Source organism: Lepidothrix coronata, unplaced genomic scaffold, assembly GCF_001604755.1.
Source record: "Lepidothrix coronata isolate B3197 unplaced genomic scaffold, Lepidothrix_coronata-1.0 Scaffold0, whole genome shotgun sequence".
NCBI lineage: Eukaryota > Metazoa > Chordata > Aves > Passeriformes > Pipridae > Lepidothrix > Lepidothrix coronata.
The window spans coordinates 16,726,779-16,742,890 of NW_016690180.1; the positions used below are offsets into that span (position 1 = coordinate 16,726,779).

General features: G+C 36.6%; 1 protein-coding gene across 2 annotated transcripts in view; it reads left to right on the plus strand.

Moving 5' to 3' along the window:
• The window catches only part of ADGRA3 (adhesion G protein-coupled receptor A3), a 56,182-nt gene extending 43,177 nt beyond the window's left edge, over positions 1–13,005 (plus strand). For both annotated transcript variants that reach the window (XM_017805616.1, XM_017805625.1), the window contains exons 13-19: positions 85–298; positions 446–654; positions 5,683–5,807; positions 6,354–6,477; positions 8,337–8,482; positions 10,773–10,868; positions 11,057–13,005. In XM_017805616.1, the coding sequence (XP_017661105.1) occupies positions 85–298; positions 446–654; positions 5,683–5,807; positions 6,354–6,477; positions 8,337–8,482; positions 10,773–10,868; positions 11,057–12,299 (2,157 nt within the window). In that variant the 3' untranslated portion in view covers positions 12,300–13,005. The remainder of the gene's footprint in view (positions 1–84; positions 299–445; positions 655–5,682; positions 5,808–6,353; positions 6,478–8,336; positions 8,483–10,772; positions 10,869–11,056) is intronic.
• The last annotated feature ends 3,107 nt before the right edge of the window (positions 13,006–16,112 follow it).

The following is a 16,112-nucleotide window of genomic DNA, read 5'->3' on the forward strand; positions in this document are numbered from 1 at the left end:
AGTTCAGTTAGAGGAGTTGCTAATTTAGTCTTTATAAAGAGTTTCACTTTCTCTTTAGAACTTTAAAAATCTGTTTATTTCTAGAACACAATTGTAGAGGCTTCTATCCAGTTGCCAGCTTCCCTTTTCACCCAAAAACAAAAAAGAGAAATCAGACCAGCAGATGAATCTGTCTACAAGCTTCAACTTATTGCATTTCGCAATGGAAAGCTTTTTCCAGCAACAGGAAATTCAACAAATCTGGCTGATGATGGGAAACGTCGCACAGTTGTAACTCCAGTTATTCTCACCAAGATAGGTTTGTTTTTATTATTACTTTTTTATATTCTTTAAGAAACATTTTTGACTCCCTTGTTTTGACTAGTGTGTATCTAATAAAAGGTTTTAGCATCTAACGCCTTACATGTTGAGAAATTTATGTGCACATACGTTTCCTTTGCAACAGATGGTTTAAACCTGGCCAGTCACCATGTCCCTATAAATGTGACACTGCGGCGCATTGCGCATGGAGCAGATGCTGTTGCAGCTCAGTGGGACTTCGATCTACTGAACGGACAAGGGGGATGGAAATCTGATGGTTGTCACATCCTTCTGTCTGACGAAAATATTACTACCATTCAGTGCTACTCCCTCAGCAACTATGCCGTCTTAATGGTATGACACTTAGGATTGCATTTCTTTCTGGAACTTAAAAATGCTTCAAGATGCAATTCTGTTTGAGTTTTTCTTGTGTTAAAGAGAACAAGCATTCTCACATTCTATTTCACATAAAACTAGACGTAACAAATAAATCTTTGGTTTTCGCTCATGTTGATGTAAATGTTGAGGTAAGGTGAGACTTAAGTGGAAATCTGTCCTAGTGGAATTAATTACTGAATATGCTAGACACAAAACTATTTTCATATGTGAAGGAAGACATTTTAATGAGCTCCTTAATCAAATAGGCTTTTATGAACTTTAGTCTAGTAATGACAAGTTTTCTTCTACTGTTACCTTTATTTTAAACTGTATTCTCTCTGTTAGATTAAATTTGTTGACTTTATGTGTTGGCAGGACAGGAGTGTTTTCCCATGAATTTTTTTTCCTGTGATCCATAACCAAAGACAGCTATTTCATTGCAAATTAATTGTTCATTTGCTAGTAAGTAGGTCTATTACCAGAAGACATCAATTGAAATAGAAAAAAAAATCAAAATACTTAGTAACTATCAAAAATATCTTTGAAATATTGCTTAAAAGAAGTATCTAAACTCTAGTCTTAGCATATTGATATCAGTAAAATGTTTAACCAATTCTAAAATATGGTCATAGAAAAAGGAACAAGACACCTTCTTTATTGCTCTTCAGTTGTGAAGACTGACTTCTTTGTGTGTTCCCAGAGCTCTTAATTTCAGAATCTGGCCTAAGCAGTTTCCCTTTTTACAGATGATGACTGCTACTCTGCTCAGCAGTAGTCACCACAGATACTAAATTATAAAACATGATACATAAAAATGGTAGGCTGATAGGAAGCTGAATGAAATAGTAAGAGGTTTAGGAAATTGTTAACTTTAAATTTCTGATGGGTTTTGTTGTAGTTCATGTGCTCTGTGTGGAATTACATATATATTTTTATGTAATCGTGTGGAAGAAAGAGGATTCCTCTATGATGATCAGTGGATGAGAAGTTGCTATTTTTCTTTAGCAACTCAAAGTTTCAAAAATCTGCCTTAAAAGAGAATTAAATGGTAGAATACCAAAAAGCTAAACATAAATAAAATTGATTTAAATGCCAAGGTTTTAAAAAATGCTCGAAGAGAGCAACTCTTCATTTTACCTCTGAGAGTACTGTTGTAAATTACTTTAAACTGTTACAATCCTAGAGTTCCTTTTTTTTGTATATTTAAAATATATAATCCTTTCCTAAAATGTAACAGCATTCTTTAAAATGGAATAAACTTCACTTATATGTGTAGAATGCATGTAAAGGGAGGTTATGCTTTCAACTGGTCACATTTCTGTTACCTGAAGAAACAAAAATGAAAAGGATGTTCAATCTGCTTCTGTAAAGACTATTTCTAAATTAATACAGGGTAAGATTGTATGAATATCTTTTTGTGAATTATAGTGAGAACTGTTGACAATCAGAAATCAAAAAAGTTAGAGAAAGGGACAGTTTTCTTCTCTTTCTGCTGGTAGCTCCCAGCTGGTTGAAAGTGGTATTCCTTTAATATTTACTGTTTACCAAAATGTAGAGAATGGAGGGATGGGGGTAGGTGGAGGGGCACAGAGTAATAATACTTAGCTGATATATGTTCCTTGGACACAGTTAATAGACTGCAGAAGCTCTGGATGTCTTAAGTGGCTGCTGAAAAAGGTTTTCATACTGCCTATCTATATATTAACCAAAAAGCCTTAATAACCTTTTTCATTTGTAAACTCTCATCGTGTTGTGAAAGTCTGGGTTCTGATCCCAGGCTCAGAGGAAGTTCTTTTGAGTTCAGTTTTAGAAGTTTGCTTTTTAATTCAGCAGTTCTCATTAATGTCAAATACATGGACAGCAGTGGTAGAAGGAACCTGACCATGGTAGTCCATCATCCTGGCTGGATGGTGAATAACTTAACCAGAGTTATTTCACTCTCTTTTAGGCTACTTTACTTTAGTATGTGTGTGTGTAGAAGAAAGCACATTGTGATGTATTGACCTGTCTTCATACATTTCAGAACATCATGTAGAGTCCTCTGATAAGGAAACATTACTGAGTGTCTAGTTGTCTGATCTAGTGATTTAGACAGATACAGTTGTAAAACTTTGTATTTATTTGGAAATTATCTTTACTACTGTTTAATAATAGAAATGGTAAGCAGGAGATTCATCTGGAAACTCATTATTATAGGCTTCCAGCAAAGTTAAAAAAGCAGCAGTGGTGGTTGAGAAGAAACAAGAGTTCTGCTAGTTGAATATGAACTCCCTAATGTTCTTAATGTCACCTCTACTTTTATTTTACTGTCATTCTTTTTTACTGAATTTAGAATCAGTTTAGCTCAGAAATAGCATTGTTAGCTCCCCTCACTCCATTTAGTAGGTCTGATAATTAATTATTATTATTAATGGCCAGTCTTCGCGAGCGAAGATTTGGGAAAGGTCATTGACCCTTCGAGCCTGCGCAGTGGATTTTTTAGGTGAGACACAGCGTGCGCTGAACTGAGCCCACCCTTTAATCCTGAGGTTCATCTGCTGGGGCCGAGCAAGCTTGGACAGTGGCAGTGAGGTCCTCAGGACGTAGGTTTGTTTAGAGTGACCTTCTCTTAGATGGATTGCCACACAAGGCTGACGAGCTCCATCTGCCCGGGGAGCCGGGAATCGAACCCGGGTCGCAGCGGTGAGAGTCCTGCACCCTAACCACTAGACCTCCAGAGGCCCCAGGTCTGATAAAGAATGTCAGTAATTGATAAAAATTCCACTGAGTTAGTGTATATTGGGTCAAGGCCTTTGCTAGCTCGGCGAAGCATATTGAGTTTTTCTCAGTTGTTTTAGATTATTGTAGATCTTGTGATTTTTAGCTCTTGTTCTTGAAATTTGCACCAGTATGTGCATGACATCATGCTACCTGATGCCAGTCTGGAAGCAGTAACCAGAATTGTCCTGCACTTTCAGTTCCCTGATAATCACGGTCCAGGTGTGACAAAATATTAACTTGTGCTTGTAAGAGCAGTGAGTTCCCAGGGATCTCCAGCTGGATATCATCCAGGCCATGGGTAGTGTTGAAATCAGATGACACTGGCTGCCTGAGGCATAATATCTTATGATCTTTTTCCAAGTGCCAAAGAAAACGAAACACATAAGAATCAAACTGACAATCCGATGAAATTAGTTTGAAATGAGGTTGTTGAGTTAGTTAGGAATAACACATTTATATTCTGATCAAAAAACAATTCAAGGAATGGTGAAGAGACCGCTGACTCTAATTTAATTGTAAGCCTCAATTCAAAAACTCTTTTCCTGTCTATGAAATCAGATTACCTGTTTTAAGCTTAAAACCAGATTGTATATCACTGATTTTTCTCAAAACAAACAGAAACTTTCTCATAATGTTTTACTGTTCTTTCTGAATGCCAAGTTTGTTCTCCTTTTCCCTAGCACACTTTTGAACTTTGCCAGCTTTAGAACTTTGAGTGACTAACTCAGAATTATAGGTGAGAGAATTTTATGTATCCACCCATTCTGAAAAATTATTTTAAATAGATTTTTCCACTAATCATAGCTAAGAAGAATTACTTTATTTTCTGCTGGAAGGGACTGAAAGGGTTTTTTTGAGTCATCCTGTTGTGTCTGTGTATGTCCACCCCTGGAAGTTTTGTAAATTGTAACTGCTTCCAAACAGAACTGTTTCTTCAGAAAATGAAAATGTCACTTCAGAGTGAATTCAGAAAACTTAATTGATGCTATGGAGCCGTTGAATTCTTTGAGTAATCAACTATCTATTCTGGTCAAACAGTAATCATAGAATAAGAGTCTGGTAGGAACATCTGGTGCCATTTGGTCCAGCTCAAAGTTTGACTACCTTCAAAGTCAAATCAAACTGCTTTAGGTCATATTCATTCAAGCTTTCAGTATCTCCAAGAGCACTGTCTTTCTGGGCAGTATGTGACCACTTCAGAATTTTTTTTCCTGTATCTAATCATAATTTTCCATGTTGTTGGTAATAATGTCTGTTGCCTTTCATCATTTCATGGTTCAGCTCCAAGAAGAGTTTGACTCCATTTTTTTTATATCACCCCAGTAGGTAGTTCAATCTAATAATGAGATTTCTACCTTCTTCCATTCCTTCTTAAAGACTGAAGACATCTTCAGCCTCAGACATTGTGTGCTTCAGCCTGCTGATCATCCTGGTGATCTGTTAGACTTGCTCCATCCAGTATGTCAGTGCCTTTTTTGTGCTGGGGAGCCTCAAATTGAGGAGAGTGCTGCACAGTGCTGAACAGAAGGGAATTATCAGCTCACCCATGTGCTGTCTTTGTGCTCACACAAGTGTGGCCTTAGCAGTGTCACCTATGGCCTGACTTGGGGTCAGCTTTTGTCTACCAGTACCTCGGGTGGTTCTTTGGTTGTTTTCTAATCAGTACAGTGCCTAGCCGATATTTTTGTGTGCATGGGGTTATTTCATCCCAGATGCAGATCTTTTAATGTTTTCCTTTGCTAAATGTCATGATGTTTTATCAACCCATTTCTCTGACTCACCGACATCCCTCTGAGTATCCTCCACTCTGTTGATCAGTCTCCTCAGTCTATAGCATCATTCACAGAATTGCTGAGGTCACTTTCTGTAGTGTTCTTCGGGTTGTTGAAGAAGATAACCGTAACTTAAACACACAGTTGTTCTACATGCTGTACACACAAGTATTTTAAGATGAAGAAAATGGTATGTGTCTATAAGCTGCTTACGTCTATGTAACTTCAAGCATATATGAAGTTTACTTCTGTAAGATTAGAATCCAGCCAGAATAGCAGGTAATTGCAGAAGAAACCCAGGAACATCAAATAAATAATTGGAGAGTCAATTTGGGTGGAGTGGGGAGGGAAGGAAGACATTTCATCTGGAAGGTTCCTGTTACTTCTTAATTTGTGTTTGCTTTGTCATTTCTCCACCCTCAAAAAATAGTAAGATACAGTGGACTAATGTTATTTTTGGTTTTGTTGTCAGGACTTGACAGAAGCTGAATTATATACTCAGCCAGCTGATCTTTTGCATCCAGTAACTTATGCCACTGCCGTGGTTTTGCTAATGTGTCTGTTGATGATCATGGTCAGTTACATATACCATCACAGGTATGAATCAAAATTACTAGACTAAAACAATTAGTTTTAACATGCTTAGGACTGACTAACTTTTCTTTTTGATTGGAGCATGATATAGTAATATGCGTTTGATGTTTTTTTCCTATAAAAATTGTTGATGAAGACTAACAATTAAGCAAATAGCTATTTCATCTTTCTTGAGTATGATAATTTAGCTCTCGTAACCATGTCTTTCCTTTGATTTTTGACTTTTGCTTCATGATGAAAGTAGAGACCACTCAAGAATGATGGTAGAATGTAACAAACTGTTCAGCCTTTTACATTTCTGTTGATGTGAAAGCTTGAAAGCCTAAAATTTTTAAAGCAAGCCCCAAATAGATGTATAAAGCTGGTTAATAGGAGGATGTTTTAATTTCCTGTGATAAAGGCCAGAGATCATATTTATTCACGAAGTATATAGTAGTCAAACAATCATTAACAGTAATTATATGTCATTTATCATGTGTATCTTGCTGGTTTCTGAAAACCAGGAATGTCAGCTGTGTTTTATAGTGTCTAATTTTTTTCTTTTAACAGTGTGATCAGGATCAGTGTAAAAAGCTGGCATATGCTAGTTAACCTAAGCTTTCATATTTTCCTGACATGCGTGATGTTTATTGGAGGCATAACTCAGACTAGGAATGCCAGCATTTGCCAAGCAGTAAGTAAACATACAAACACTCGAAAAAATCAGTTTCATACTTCTATGTACGTATTTGCACCCCTTGCCTTCTACAGAACTTTAGTGCTGTGTAGGCATTCATCAGAATGTAAAATTTAGACAAAAAACTAATGTTTTGTTTTGGTTTTAGAATCATATAATGGTTTGGGTTGGAAGGGACCTTAAAGTTATCTAATCTAATGCCTCTCCAATAAGGAGGGACAACTTCAACTTGATCAGGTTGCTCAGAGCCCCAGTCCAACCTGACCTTCAATGGGGCATCTGCCACTTCTTTGGGCAACCTGTGCTTGTATTTTACACCCACATTACTTCTATCTAATCTAATCTTTCAGTTTAAAGCCATTACCCATTGTCCTGTCACTACATACCCTTGTAAAAAGTCCCTCTCCATCTCTCTTGTAGCCCAGTTTAGGCACTGGAAGGTGCTATAAGGTCTTCTTAGAGCCTTCTCTTCTCCAGGCTGAACAACCTCAACTCTTCCTGTCTTCATAACAGAGTTAGAGATTCTCTTTTATTTTCAAGAAGTCATGAAGAAAAAACTAGTTCAGTACTGGAAAACCAGAAAAGTATTTCAGAAGTGCAGCAGAAATTTTTTTCCCAAAATGCTGTCACAAAAAATAAGCTTTGTCTGTTATTTTTATTTTTGAGACTTACTTATTGTAAAACTATTGTATAGGCCTTTATGTGGTCTTTACAGATCATGTGAAATCTGGTATTAAACTACTTATTTCCACTTGCTCAGTATAACTGAAGGGGGGGGAGAGAGAAGTGTTTCAAGCCTGCATGCTTTCTCTAAACAAACATCACTAGCTTTATTGAGACGTCTCTTTTTTTAATGATTTGCTCTTCTGAGATTTGGCTGTCTCCAATTCAGTTGCAGTATTTTAGTATAATAGCAGTTGCTGCTTTGGAAAAATGTCAGTGGATTTTTTTTCATGTTTTCTCTTTGCATCCAGTGATTCAAAGAAAGTCTCTAATCGCTCACTGTAATATTCCGTAGTGCTTTTTGTTTGAATTTACACTAGGGTTGACAGGTCAAAATGTTGCAATGAAAAATATCCCTGATCTTTCTCCTATGTACACGTACATGTGTATGCACACACGTGTACACACATACTTTTTTTTCTTACATTGGAGACAGTAATCCTTCAGGAGAAATCCTGTGTTACAGATGGGCTGTTTGAAAGTTGTGCTTTTACTGGTGATTGAAAATTGCAGTCATCAGGAACTAAAGTGTTACCTCTTCCATTCTGTTTTTGTGCTGTCATGACAGTGTTGCCATATAAGTAAGGACAAACAGATTCTGCTGTGAAGCAGACTTTTTATTAATGTTTGGGCTGGTTAAATATCTAATACACTTTCTCTATTTTTGCATTATATTAAAATCCCTGTCTGCATTTTGCCACCTGCTGCATACTTATCACAGTATTATTAGTTTGCTATTCCCTTACTTGTTTCAATTTGAATAATACCTGTAACACAAGACAGTTTAAAGTTGTCTTTTGTAAAATACAGTTTCCTAAAGTGTATGATTGATGTGTAATCTGAAAAATTTTTGTTAGTAAAGTTCTTCCCCCATTAGTGAGTTATCCTTCCATTAGAGGCAACAGCAGCTATGTAGCCATTCCAGATTGACCTGATGCAAAAGTGGGTTTGCACATCATATTTTACTTTTTTTTGAAAACTACAATGATTTGACACTTAGAACAGTCATAAAATAAGAGATGTGGTTTTTTGCCGTTATAGCGAGTTGTGTGTTTAATGGTTAATATATTAACTCAGTAGAAAGGAAGTGTTTGGGAGTTAATTCTTTTTTTGTTGCTTGGTTTTGTTTTAAGGTTGGGATAATTCTCCATTATTCCACTCTTGCAACAGTACTGTGGTTGGGAGTGACATCTCGTAATATTTACAAGCAGGTAACCAAAAAGGCAAAAAGGTGTGAAGATCCTGATGAGCCACCTCCTCCACCCAGACCAATGCTGAGGTGAGCCTGTTGTTTGTTTTTGTGAGTCATTATTTCCCAGCTATGTTTATATTCTGAGCAGAAAATGTAACAGGTCACTACTGTTTTGTTCTTTCCAGGTCAATAAAGTTCCTTCCAGATTTTTCTGTTCCTCAGCATTATATTAAGGAGGGTGAGCTGAAGGATTGTTGGTCTTTGTGTATTACAGATGCAAAGCTGTGTTGATGATATGTCAGTTAAGAAATTGGTAGTGTTTCAGCATCACACTGAGGGTCTGATAGACACTTTAGATAGCAACACAACCCATAAAATTATCATAGAAGAAAGAATGTGCAGAACTGTATTATCACACAGTTGAAAACGCTGCAATTTCAGTAAATAAAGTTTAATATGTTTTCCAAAGATTGTTTCCAAATAATTTGGAAAATAGGGGTGTCACTTATTATCAAATGAAAATAGTGTTCTTTGTGAAGCATTCCTCGTAGAATTTTTATTTCTGAAATCCCGGAGATGGGACAAACTAATTATGAAATTTACCTTGTGTGACATGTTCTTCATAGAAAATACTATCATACTTTGTTCATGTTGCCTCCTGGGCCTGGGGATATTAATTAAAAACTGCTATGCTGAAATTCTCCACAAGGTGGCAGAAGTTGATTACCTTTGATTGGTTATAGGCAAATATTTAAAGAGACTGAAGAAAAACAGAAATGCTTTTCTGATTATCTTCAAGTAAAATTTGCAGTACTATATACAGCATATAGAAGTATTTAATTGGTAAGTTAGAAGGTAACTATTTATACCACTTCATTACTGTATTTGCCTTCCTTAACTTTTATTATTTTTCTTTTAAGAAGAAGTAAATCTGTTGTATTCACTGTATGCTCACCACCAGCTGTGCCTTCCAGCAGGATACTGAATAGCCTTTTTAACGTCTGTTATGACTTTTTTCCCCCCTCATCTCTTATTATTTGTTTAAACGTTCTTGCTTTGGAAAATGTTGCAATAAAATTACCTGTCTCACAGGCTCAGCTTTGCATAGACATAAACACGAACACGCAACTTCAGATCTGAACACCTCATGAGTGACAGTGGTGGCAACTCTGGAGACAAGTGTCAGAACAGAACAAACATGCTTTAGATTTTTCAGACTTCCTCAGTGTGCAACTTCTTGCAGATCAGGAATTTCCTCAGTTAGATAGATGTGTGATGTTTTTGCATGGAAGAGCCACAGAAAGTTATTTTTTTTTCAGTTGTCTTCTAGGCATATGTTCAAAATAAAATTACCTGTTGTGTAGTACCCATACTGCCACAAAAATCTGCTCCATCTGGCCAGCTTCTGATTACTGCATCGAGATACAGAATAAACCAATGTCAGAATTTGATCTTTGTAGGATTCAGCAACTAAATAATACACTCGGTGTATCTCAATTTACAAGAAAGTCTTAATTTATTTCAGACTGTTGTGTGTCTCAAGTGATACAGGAGCAATTTCTAGTGAAATGTCCAGGACCATCAGAATAGGTGTCTCATGTTGATAAAACAAACTGCTCACCCATATGTCACAGTAGTAGTTTTCACTTGTGTGTTCTGATCTGAATTTGGACTGGTTTGATGTAAGCTGCAGGACTGAGTGCCGTTAATTGGAATGAATGTCAGTAATAACTGACCTACCACTAATGAATTCAGTGTGAATTCATAGAAATTGGAATGAAAAGATACTCCAACAACATATGCCCTTTGTTCTTGTGAAGGTGTATAGTTTTAATTAATACCCCCACAGGGAAGCAGGAGATGTATACTATAAAATTACAGAGTCCATTAAAATTAAAAAAAAACCCAACCTGCCATCCACCAAAGCCATCCACCCCAAAAAAATTCCAAGTAGCATGAGTTCTTATGGCTGATTTTCCTAACAGTATATATTAGGCAAGTTCATCTCTGGAACACGAGACATACCACTTACTATTTTCCTTTTAAGTTTTCATATTCTCTTCTAGCAGTTTACAACTTCTGACTGTCAGCTTTTGCTTCTTCCTTCTAATGCTGTATACTTCTGTTCAGTGTCTGCAAGTGGGAGGTGGGAGTGAGCAGCTGTGAGAGAGAGTCAGCTTACAACAGGAGGAGAAAAATTGTTGTGAGGAAGACTTAGAGAAGAATTGATATTGCCAAAGCCCAAAGCTTATTCACCTTATTTTCATAAAGAACTTGTGTATTTCTCAAATCCTGGAAAGCTCTTATTTCTTTCATAGTGACTGAATAAAATCTGTTGCCATGAAGCAGACATTGATATACTGGATTTTCTTTTTAGGTTCTACCTTATTGGTGGAGGGATCCCTATCATAGTTTGTGGAATAACAGCTGCAGCAAACATCCGAAATTACGGCAGCAGACCTAATGCTCCTTAGTAAGTACCATATAACTGAGAATTCTGAAAAGATTTCATAGGTTTACTTTTCTCTCAATACTTTTTGCAATTAATTCTGATTGCTCCAGAAAATGTAGCACAGCCAAGATCATTTCAATGAACTGATAAAAGATAAGTGATTTGTGAGAAGATGTTAATTTTAGTTCTTTGTTTTGTTTCTTTTACAGTTGCTGGATGACCTGGGAACCTAGCTTAGGAGCATTTTATGGACCAGCTAGCTTTATAATTTTCATAAACTGTATGTATTTTCTCAGCATATTTATACAACTAAAACGTCACCCTGAACGCAAATATGAACTTAAGGAACCCATCGAGGAACAGCAGCGTCTGGCCACCAATGAACACGGGGAACTGGCTCATCAGGATTCGTTGTCAGTGTCACTGGTTTCCACATCTGCTTTGGAGAACGAGCACAGTTTTCAAGCACAGCTTCTGGGAGTCGGCCTTACTTTGGTTTTGTATGTCACACTGTGGATCTTTGGAGCTCTGTCCGTTTCCCTGTATTATCCCATGGACCTGATCTTCAGCTGTTTTTTTGGGGCAACATGTTTATGCCTCAGTGCCTTTCTTATGGTGCACCATTGCATTAACAGGGAAGATGTCAGGCATGCTTGGATAACAACTTGCTGCCCAGGAAGGAGTACGTATTCAGTGCAAGTAAATGTGCAACCCTCCAGTTCCAGCGGAACTAACGGAGAGGCCCCAAAATGCACCAACAGTAGCGCAGAATCCTCATGCACAAATAAAAGTGCCTCAAGCCTAAAAAACTCGTCTCAAGGTTGTAAACTAACTAACTTACAAGCTGCAGCAGCTCAGTGCCACCCTACTTCTCTGCCGTTGAACACAGGTCCTCAGCTTGATAACAGTCTGACTGAACATTCAGTAGATAACGATATCAAAATGCACGTAGCTCCCTTAGAGGTACAGTTTCGGACAAACGGGCACCCGAGTCGGCATCACAAGAACAGAAGCAAGGGACATCGTGCCAGCAGGCTTGCAGTATTGAGGGAATATGCATATGATGTTCCCACAAGTGTGGAAGGAAGTGTGCAAAATGGCTTACCCAAAACTCGACAAAGCAACAGTGAAGGGCACTCAAGGAGCCGAAGAGCCTATTTGGCATATAGAGAACGCCAGTATAACCAGTCCCAACAAGACAGCAGTGATGCTTGCAGTACACTTCCAAAAAGTAGTAGGAATACTGAAAAAACAATAGCTACCAACAACAAAAAAGATATTCCAAGGAAACCAATAGTGGCTGAACTGGAAAACCAACAAAAATCTTATGGCTTAAATTTAGCCATTCAGAATGGACCACTTAAAAGCAGTGGACAGGACGGACCCTTGCTCACTGCAGACAGTACTGGTAATATTAGAACTGGGTTATGGAAACACGAAACTACTGTGTAGCATTGAAATTCATTATGGGACAAGTCCATATAAACTGTGATTACACATTCCTGAAAGCTGTTAACACTTTTAAGGACTGTTTACAAACTCTAGGTACTTTATGCAGGGAGGGAACAAAGATAATCTGCTGAGCAAAAGATTGTATGTGTTATTATCCTTCCTGTTCTTACAGAGATGAACTCTTGGTATTTTGTGAAAATTTTTTTGAAACATCAGTCTTGAGAGATGCAGAACACAACTTTGTACATTTTTATTTTTTACCTGTAACCCTGCAGATGTGTCCACAACACATTTCAAATTTGTATTTAAATGTATAATAAATAGTACTTTTCCAAGCAGCCAAACGTTGGACTTATTTTTTGGGTTTTTTAAAATATTATTGCACTGAATGCCATCTTGATTTTACTAGTTCAGTATCTGAAAATTAGGAGCTTCAGTTACTAAAGAAAATGCTTGGTGTCTCAAACAGACAATGGAAATAGCTCAATCACTTTCATAAGGCCTAGAATTTGGTTGAAATGAAGAAGCTGTGTTTTAAAGGGATTTTTTAGTATACAGGCAACTTGTTTTCTCCAAATCATTGTCTTGTACTTGCTGCATAAGTTAGTTATATTTTTAGATAGTTGTGACTTACTTTATTGCAATTGTACAGAATTTTAGCTTACTCAGTAATGTTTTTGAATAATAATCTGTTTTGCCCTCATAATTACCTGACTCATATGGAGTTTTTTAAATTTTTTTTAATCATTTGTATTTGAGGAGGTTATGAACAGTCACAGACAACAGATGCTTATTTGCAAAGGTCATCAGTAAATACCAGTGAAAACACATTCTGTTGCAATAGTGTGGGAGAACAATAGTGCAGGTGTTTTGTTAGGTAGGCATGGGATAACCTGGTAAGAATATGATAAATATGCAAAATCAGAGTCTTCGAGTTCAGTGTCACAGTACAAGCTGACTTGTGAGAGAGCATTTTGAGTTCCGAGTTCAATTTTCACTCCCTTGCAGAATAATCTCTAATACTATGGTGTCTGTGTTTAAAAAAAACACAAGGAAGTTTCAGTAGCAAAACTATGTAAATCAGGTTATCAGTTTAAAAAGCATGTAAATTGCTGCAGAACAAATAGCTAATATTTTACAATAATGTACAATAATGCAATTTGTTACAATAATGCAAATTTTGAAAAATAAAAGTTCTAGTTAAGCTAATTTAAATTTAATTACAGTGTAATTAAAAATGAGTCAAGCTAAAAATACTTTATATAAAATGAAATCTAGAATAGCTTATTTGTCAATTATGAGGTTTTTTTATAGTTGTAGTTTTCTATACTTGCTGACACCTCAGTGTAAACAAGATCATATTTTGTGTCATCCTGCTGCTGTGACAAATTTGATGTTGCAGTTGCAGAGTAATGCTTGGGGTTTTACCTGTTTCTGGTACTGATACCCATTTTTCTAAAACCACATGTATTAAATAAAAATATGTTTGTTAATGCATTCCCTGAGATTACAGTTAACAGCACTCTGACACATGCTGCCTCTCTGCTCCCCTGTACATGTGACTTGTATTGCACACCATGAGGCCATCACAGTTGCTGGAGATCCTTGGCTCATCTGTTCCTTTTTAAATGCCTGGTTTAGCTCTGAACTTGAGAGTTGTCCATCTGGCTGCAAACTCTAATGATTTTTCACGTATGCCTCATTGCAATCAACTCCTTTTTCCTACTGACACTTTTTTCCCTCTCCTCAATCCCTATCCTTGGTAAAACCATCAAAAGTTTCTTAGCCATAAAACAGGGTGTGCTTATACTATTCTTCTTCTAAACCTGGTGACACTTGCTTTTCAAAGTCTGTTCTGCCACTATTATAAATGGGCAAATACGCTCACTGTTATTGGGGTGACAACCAGCTTTAACTACTGCTGTTTCTAGTCTCTCCCTTTTTTTTTTTTGTAGATAATACAAACTGCCCCACTTTGTGTTATCTGCTCTCCTTTAGGTATCTGATTAATGATTGTAGTTACTTTCTCATTGTTCCACAGAAGGGCAAAACTGGGTTTCTTGTCTGGTGGGTTTTTTTTCCATTGGAATGATGTAGGTGGTTTTTCATTCAAAGTTTAATTACAGCTCTGAAAAGAAGCTTGCTTTACACTATTCGGAAAGAAAATATGAAAAATCCTGAAGATTTTATGTTTCCAGTTTCCTTAATAAGATACTATACTGAATAACTCCACTTTTTTTTTTTTTTAGATTCTTATAATCTACCTTCCACCTTTCTGTTATATAGGTTCTTTCAATTTAAGATTCTTCATAAGAAACACAGCAGATAAGTGTTTTGTGCAGTGTTTGTCTGCCTGTATCAGAGAATAATGTCTTAATTTGTTATCATCTGAGCCAAAGCACTTCTTATATTAAAAGCAAATGTAGCTATGTATATAGTGGTGACTGAACTGAGCATGTTTATTAGTGCAATGATTTAAGAAATATTTTTACATTAATGACCCTATATGTACCAAGGCTAGTGATAGTTATTAGGTACTTAGAGAAGAGCTTATTCTTCATCATCTCATCAAAACAGGGCAAACCATCAAGCTATGCAGAAGTATTACACATAGAATTAATTTTAAAGGCATTTTCAGGATCAGTTTTAAGAAAGACTAAACTAGTGTTCAATTCCAACAAAACCTGTGCAGAAGGTGGCAAGTGCTATAGGCAATGGGCAGGTGGATTCTAAAGGATAACTGATCTTACTCTAAGTCCCTGTCATACCTTGTTCAGATAATAATCAATCTATGGCTCTTTTGACATTTTTCCACATTATATATGGATTATATTTTTCTAGCACTGTAATTTTAAAGATAATATAAAGTAGGCTTAAATTATTTGTATTAGTGTAGACAGCTGATTAAATATAATCTAAAAGTATCTGAGTTTGGGCTACAGACTATATCTGAAGAGCCCTCAATGATTAAATTGCTGCCAGTTGTGCAACATACAAATTCGTCTCAGAGATGATTGCTGCTCTTAGCACATGCCCTTACACTTACTGTCTGCAATTCAGTTTTCATGACCTGCTGCACTTGGCATGGGATAGGATCAAGTTGCTGGGTTTGACTTCTAGATCCAAAAATGTATTTTTGTGACCAAGAGGAACACCCCTACACCAAATAACAACCCACAAACAGCAATTACAAAGCATTCAGTTGTCTAAGATGCATTAGATACGCTGCCAAATAGCTTTAAAATGTAGATATTTTATATATATTTGGGTATTTGCTTAAATTATTTTCTTTGGTAATATCTTTAAGTTTCTTTTGTTGAGTGCCTATCCGTATGGTAGCTGTACGGCCAGATACAAGCTAAAAGCTACTCTCTTGAAATCAGGAAAATAGAATAGCAATCAAAACTGAGTCATACGCTTGTCAAAATGTTCCTTAAAGAATTCTTAAATGGTAACTACTCACAAGAAGGAAAAATAGAACCCAAGTCCTAACAACACTGTCCTGTCGCAGAGCTTTGTACAATGCATCCAAGATCAATTCAGACTATCAAACCGACTATTAGAGGCTGCAGTAATTACCTGAATGGGTCCATACATTGCAAATTGTTTAACACAGTTTTTGAGTACAGAGAATGTCAGACCTGTAGCTGTGCTCAGATATACTTAACTAGAACACACAACAGTGACAAGTCTGAACTGGGTAACCAAGTAGCCAAGTACTTAAAATCTTATTCCATTTGTTGCTTAAAAATTGAGTTGTGCTAGCCCTACTATATTATACATAAGTATTTTTGTTATTTAATACATGTGGAA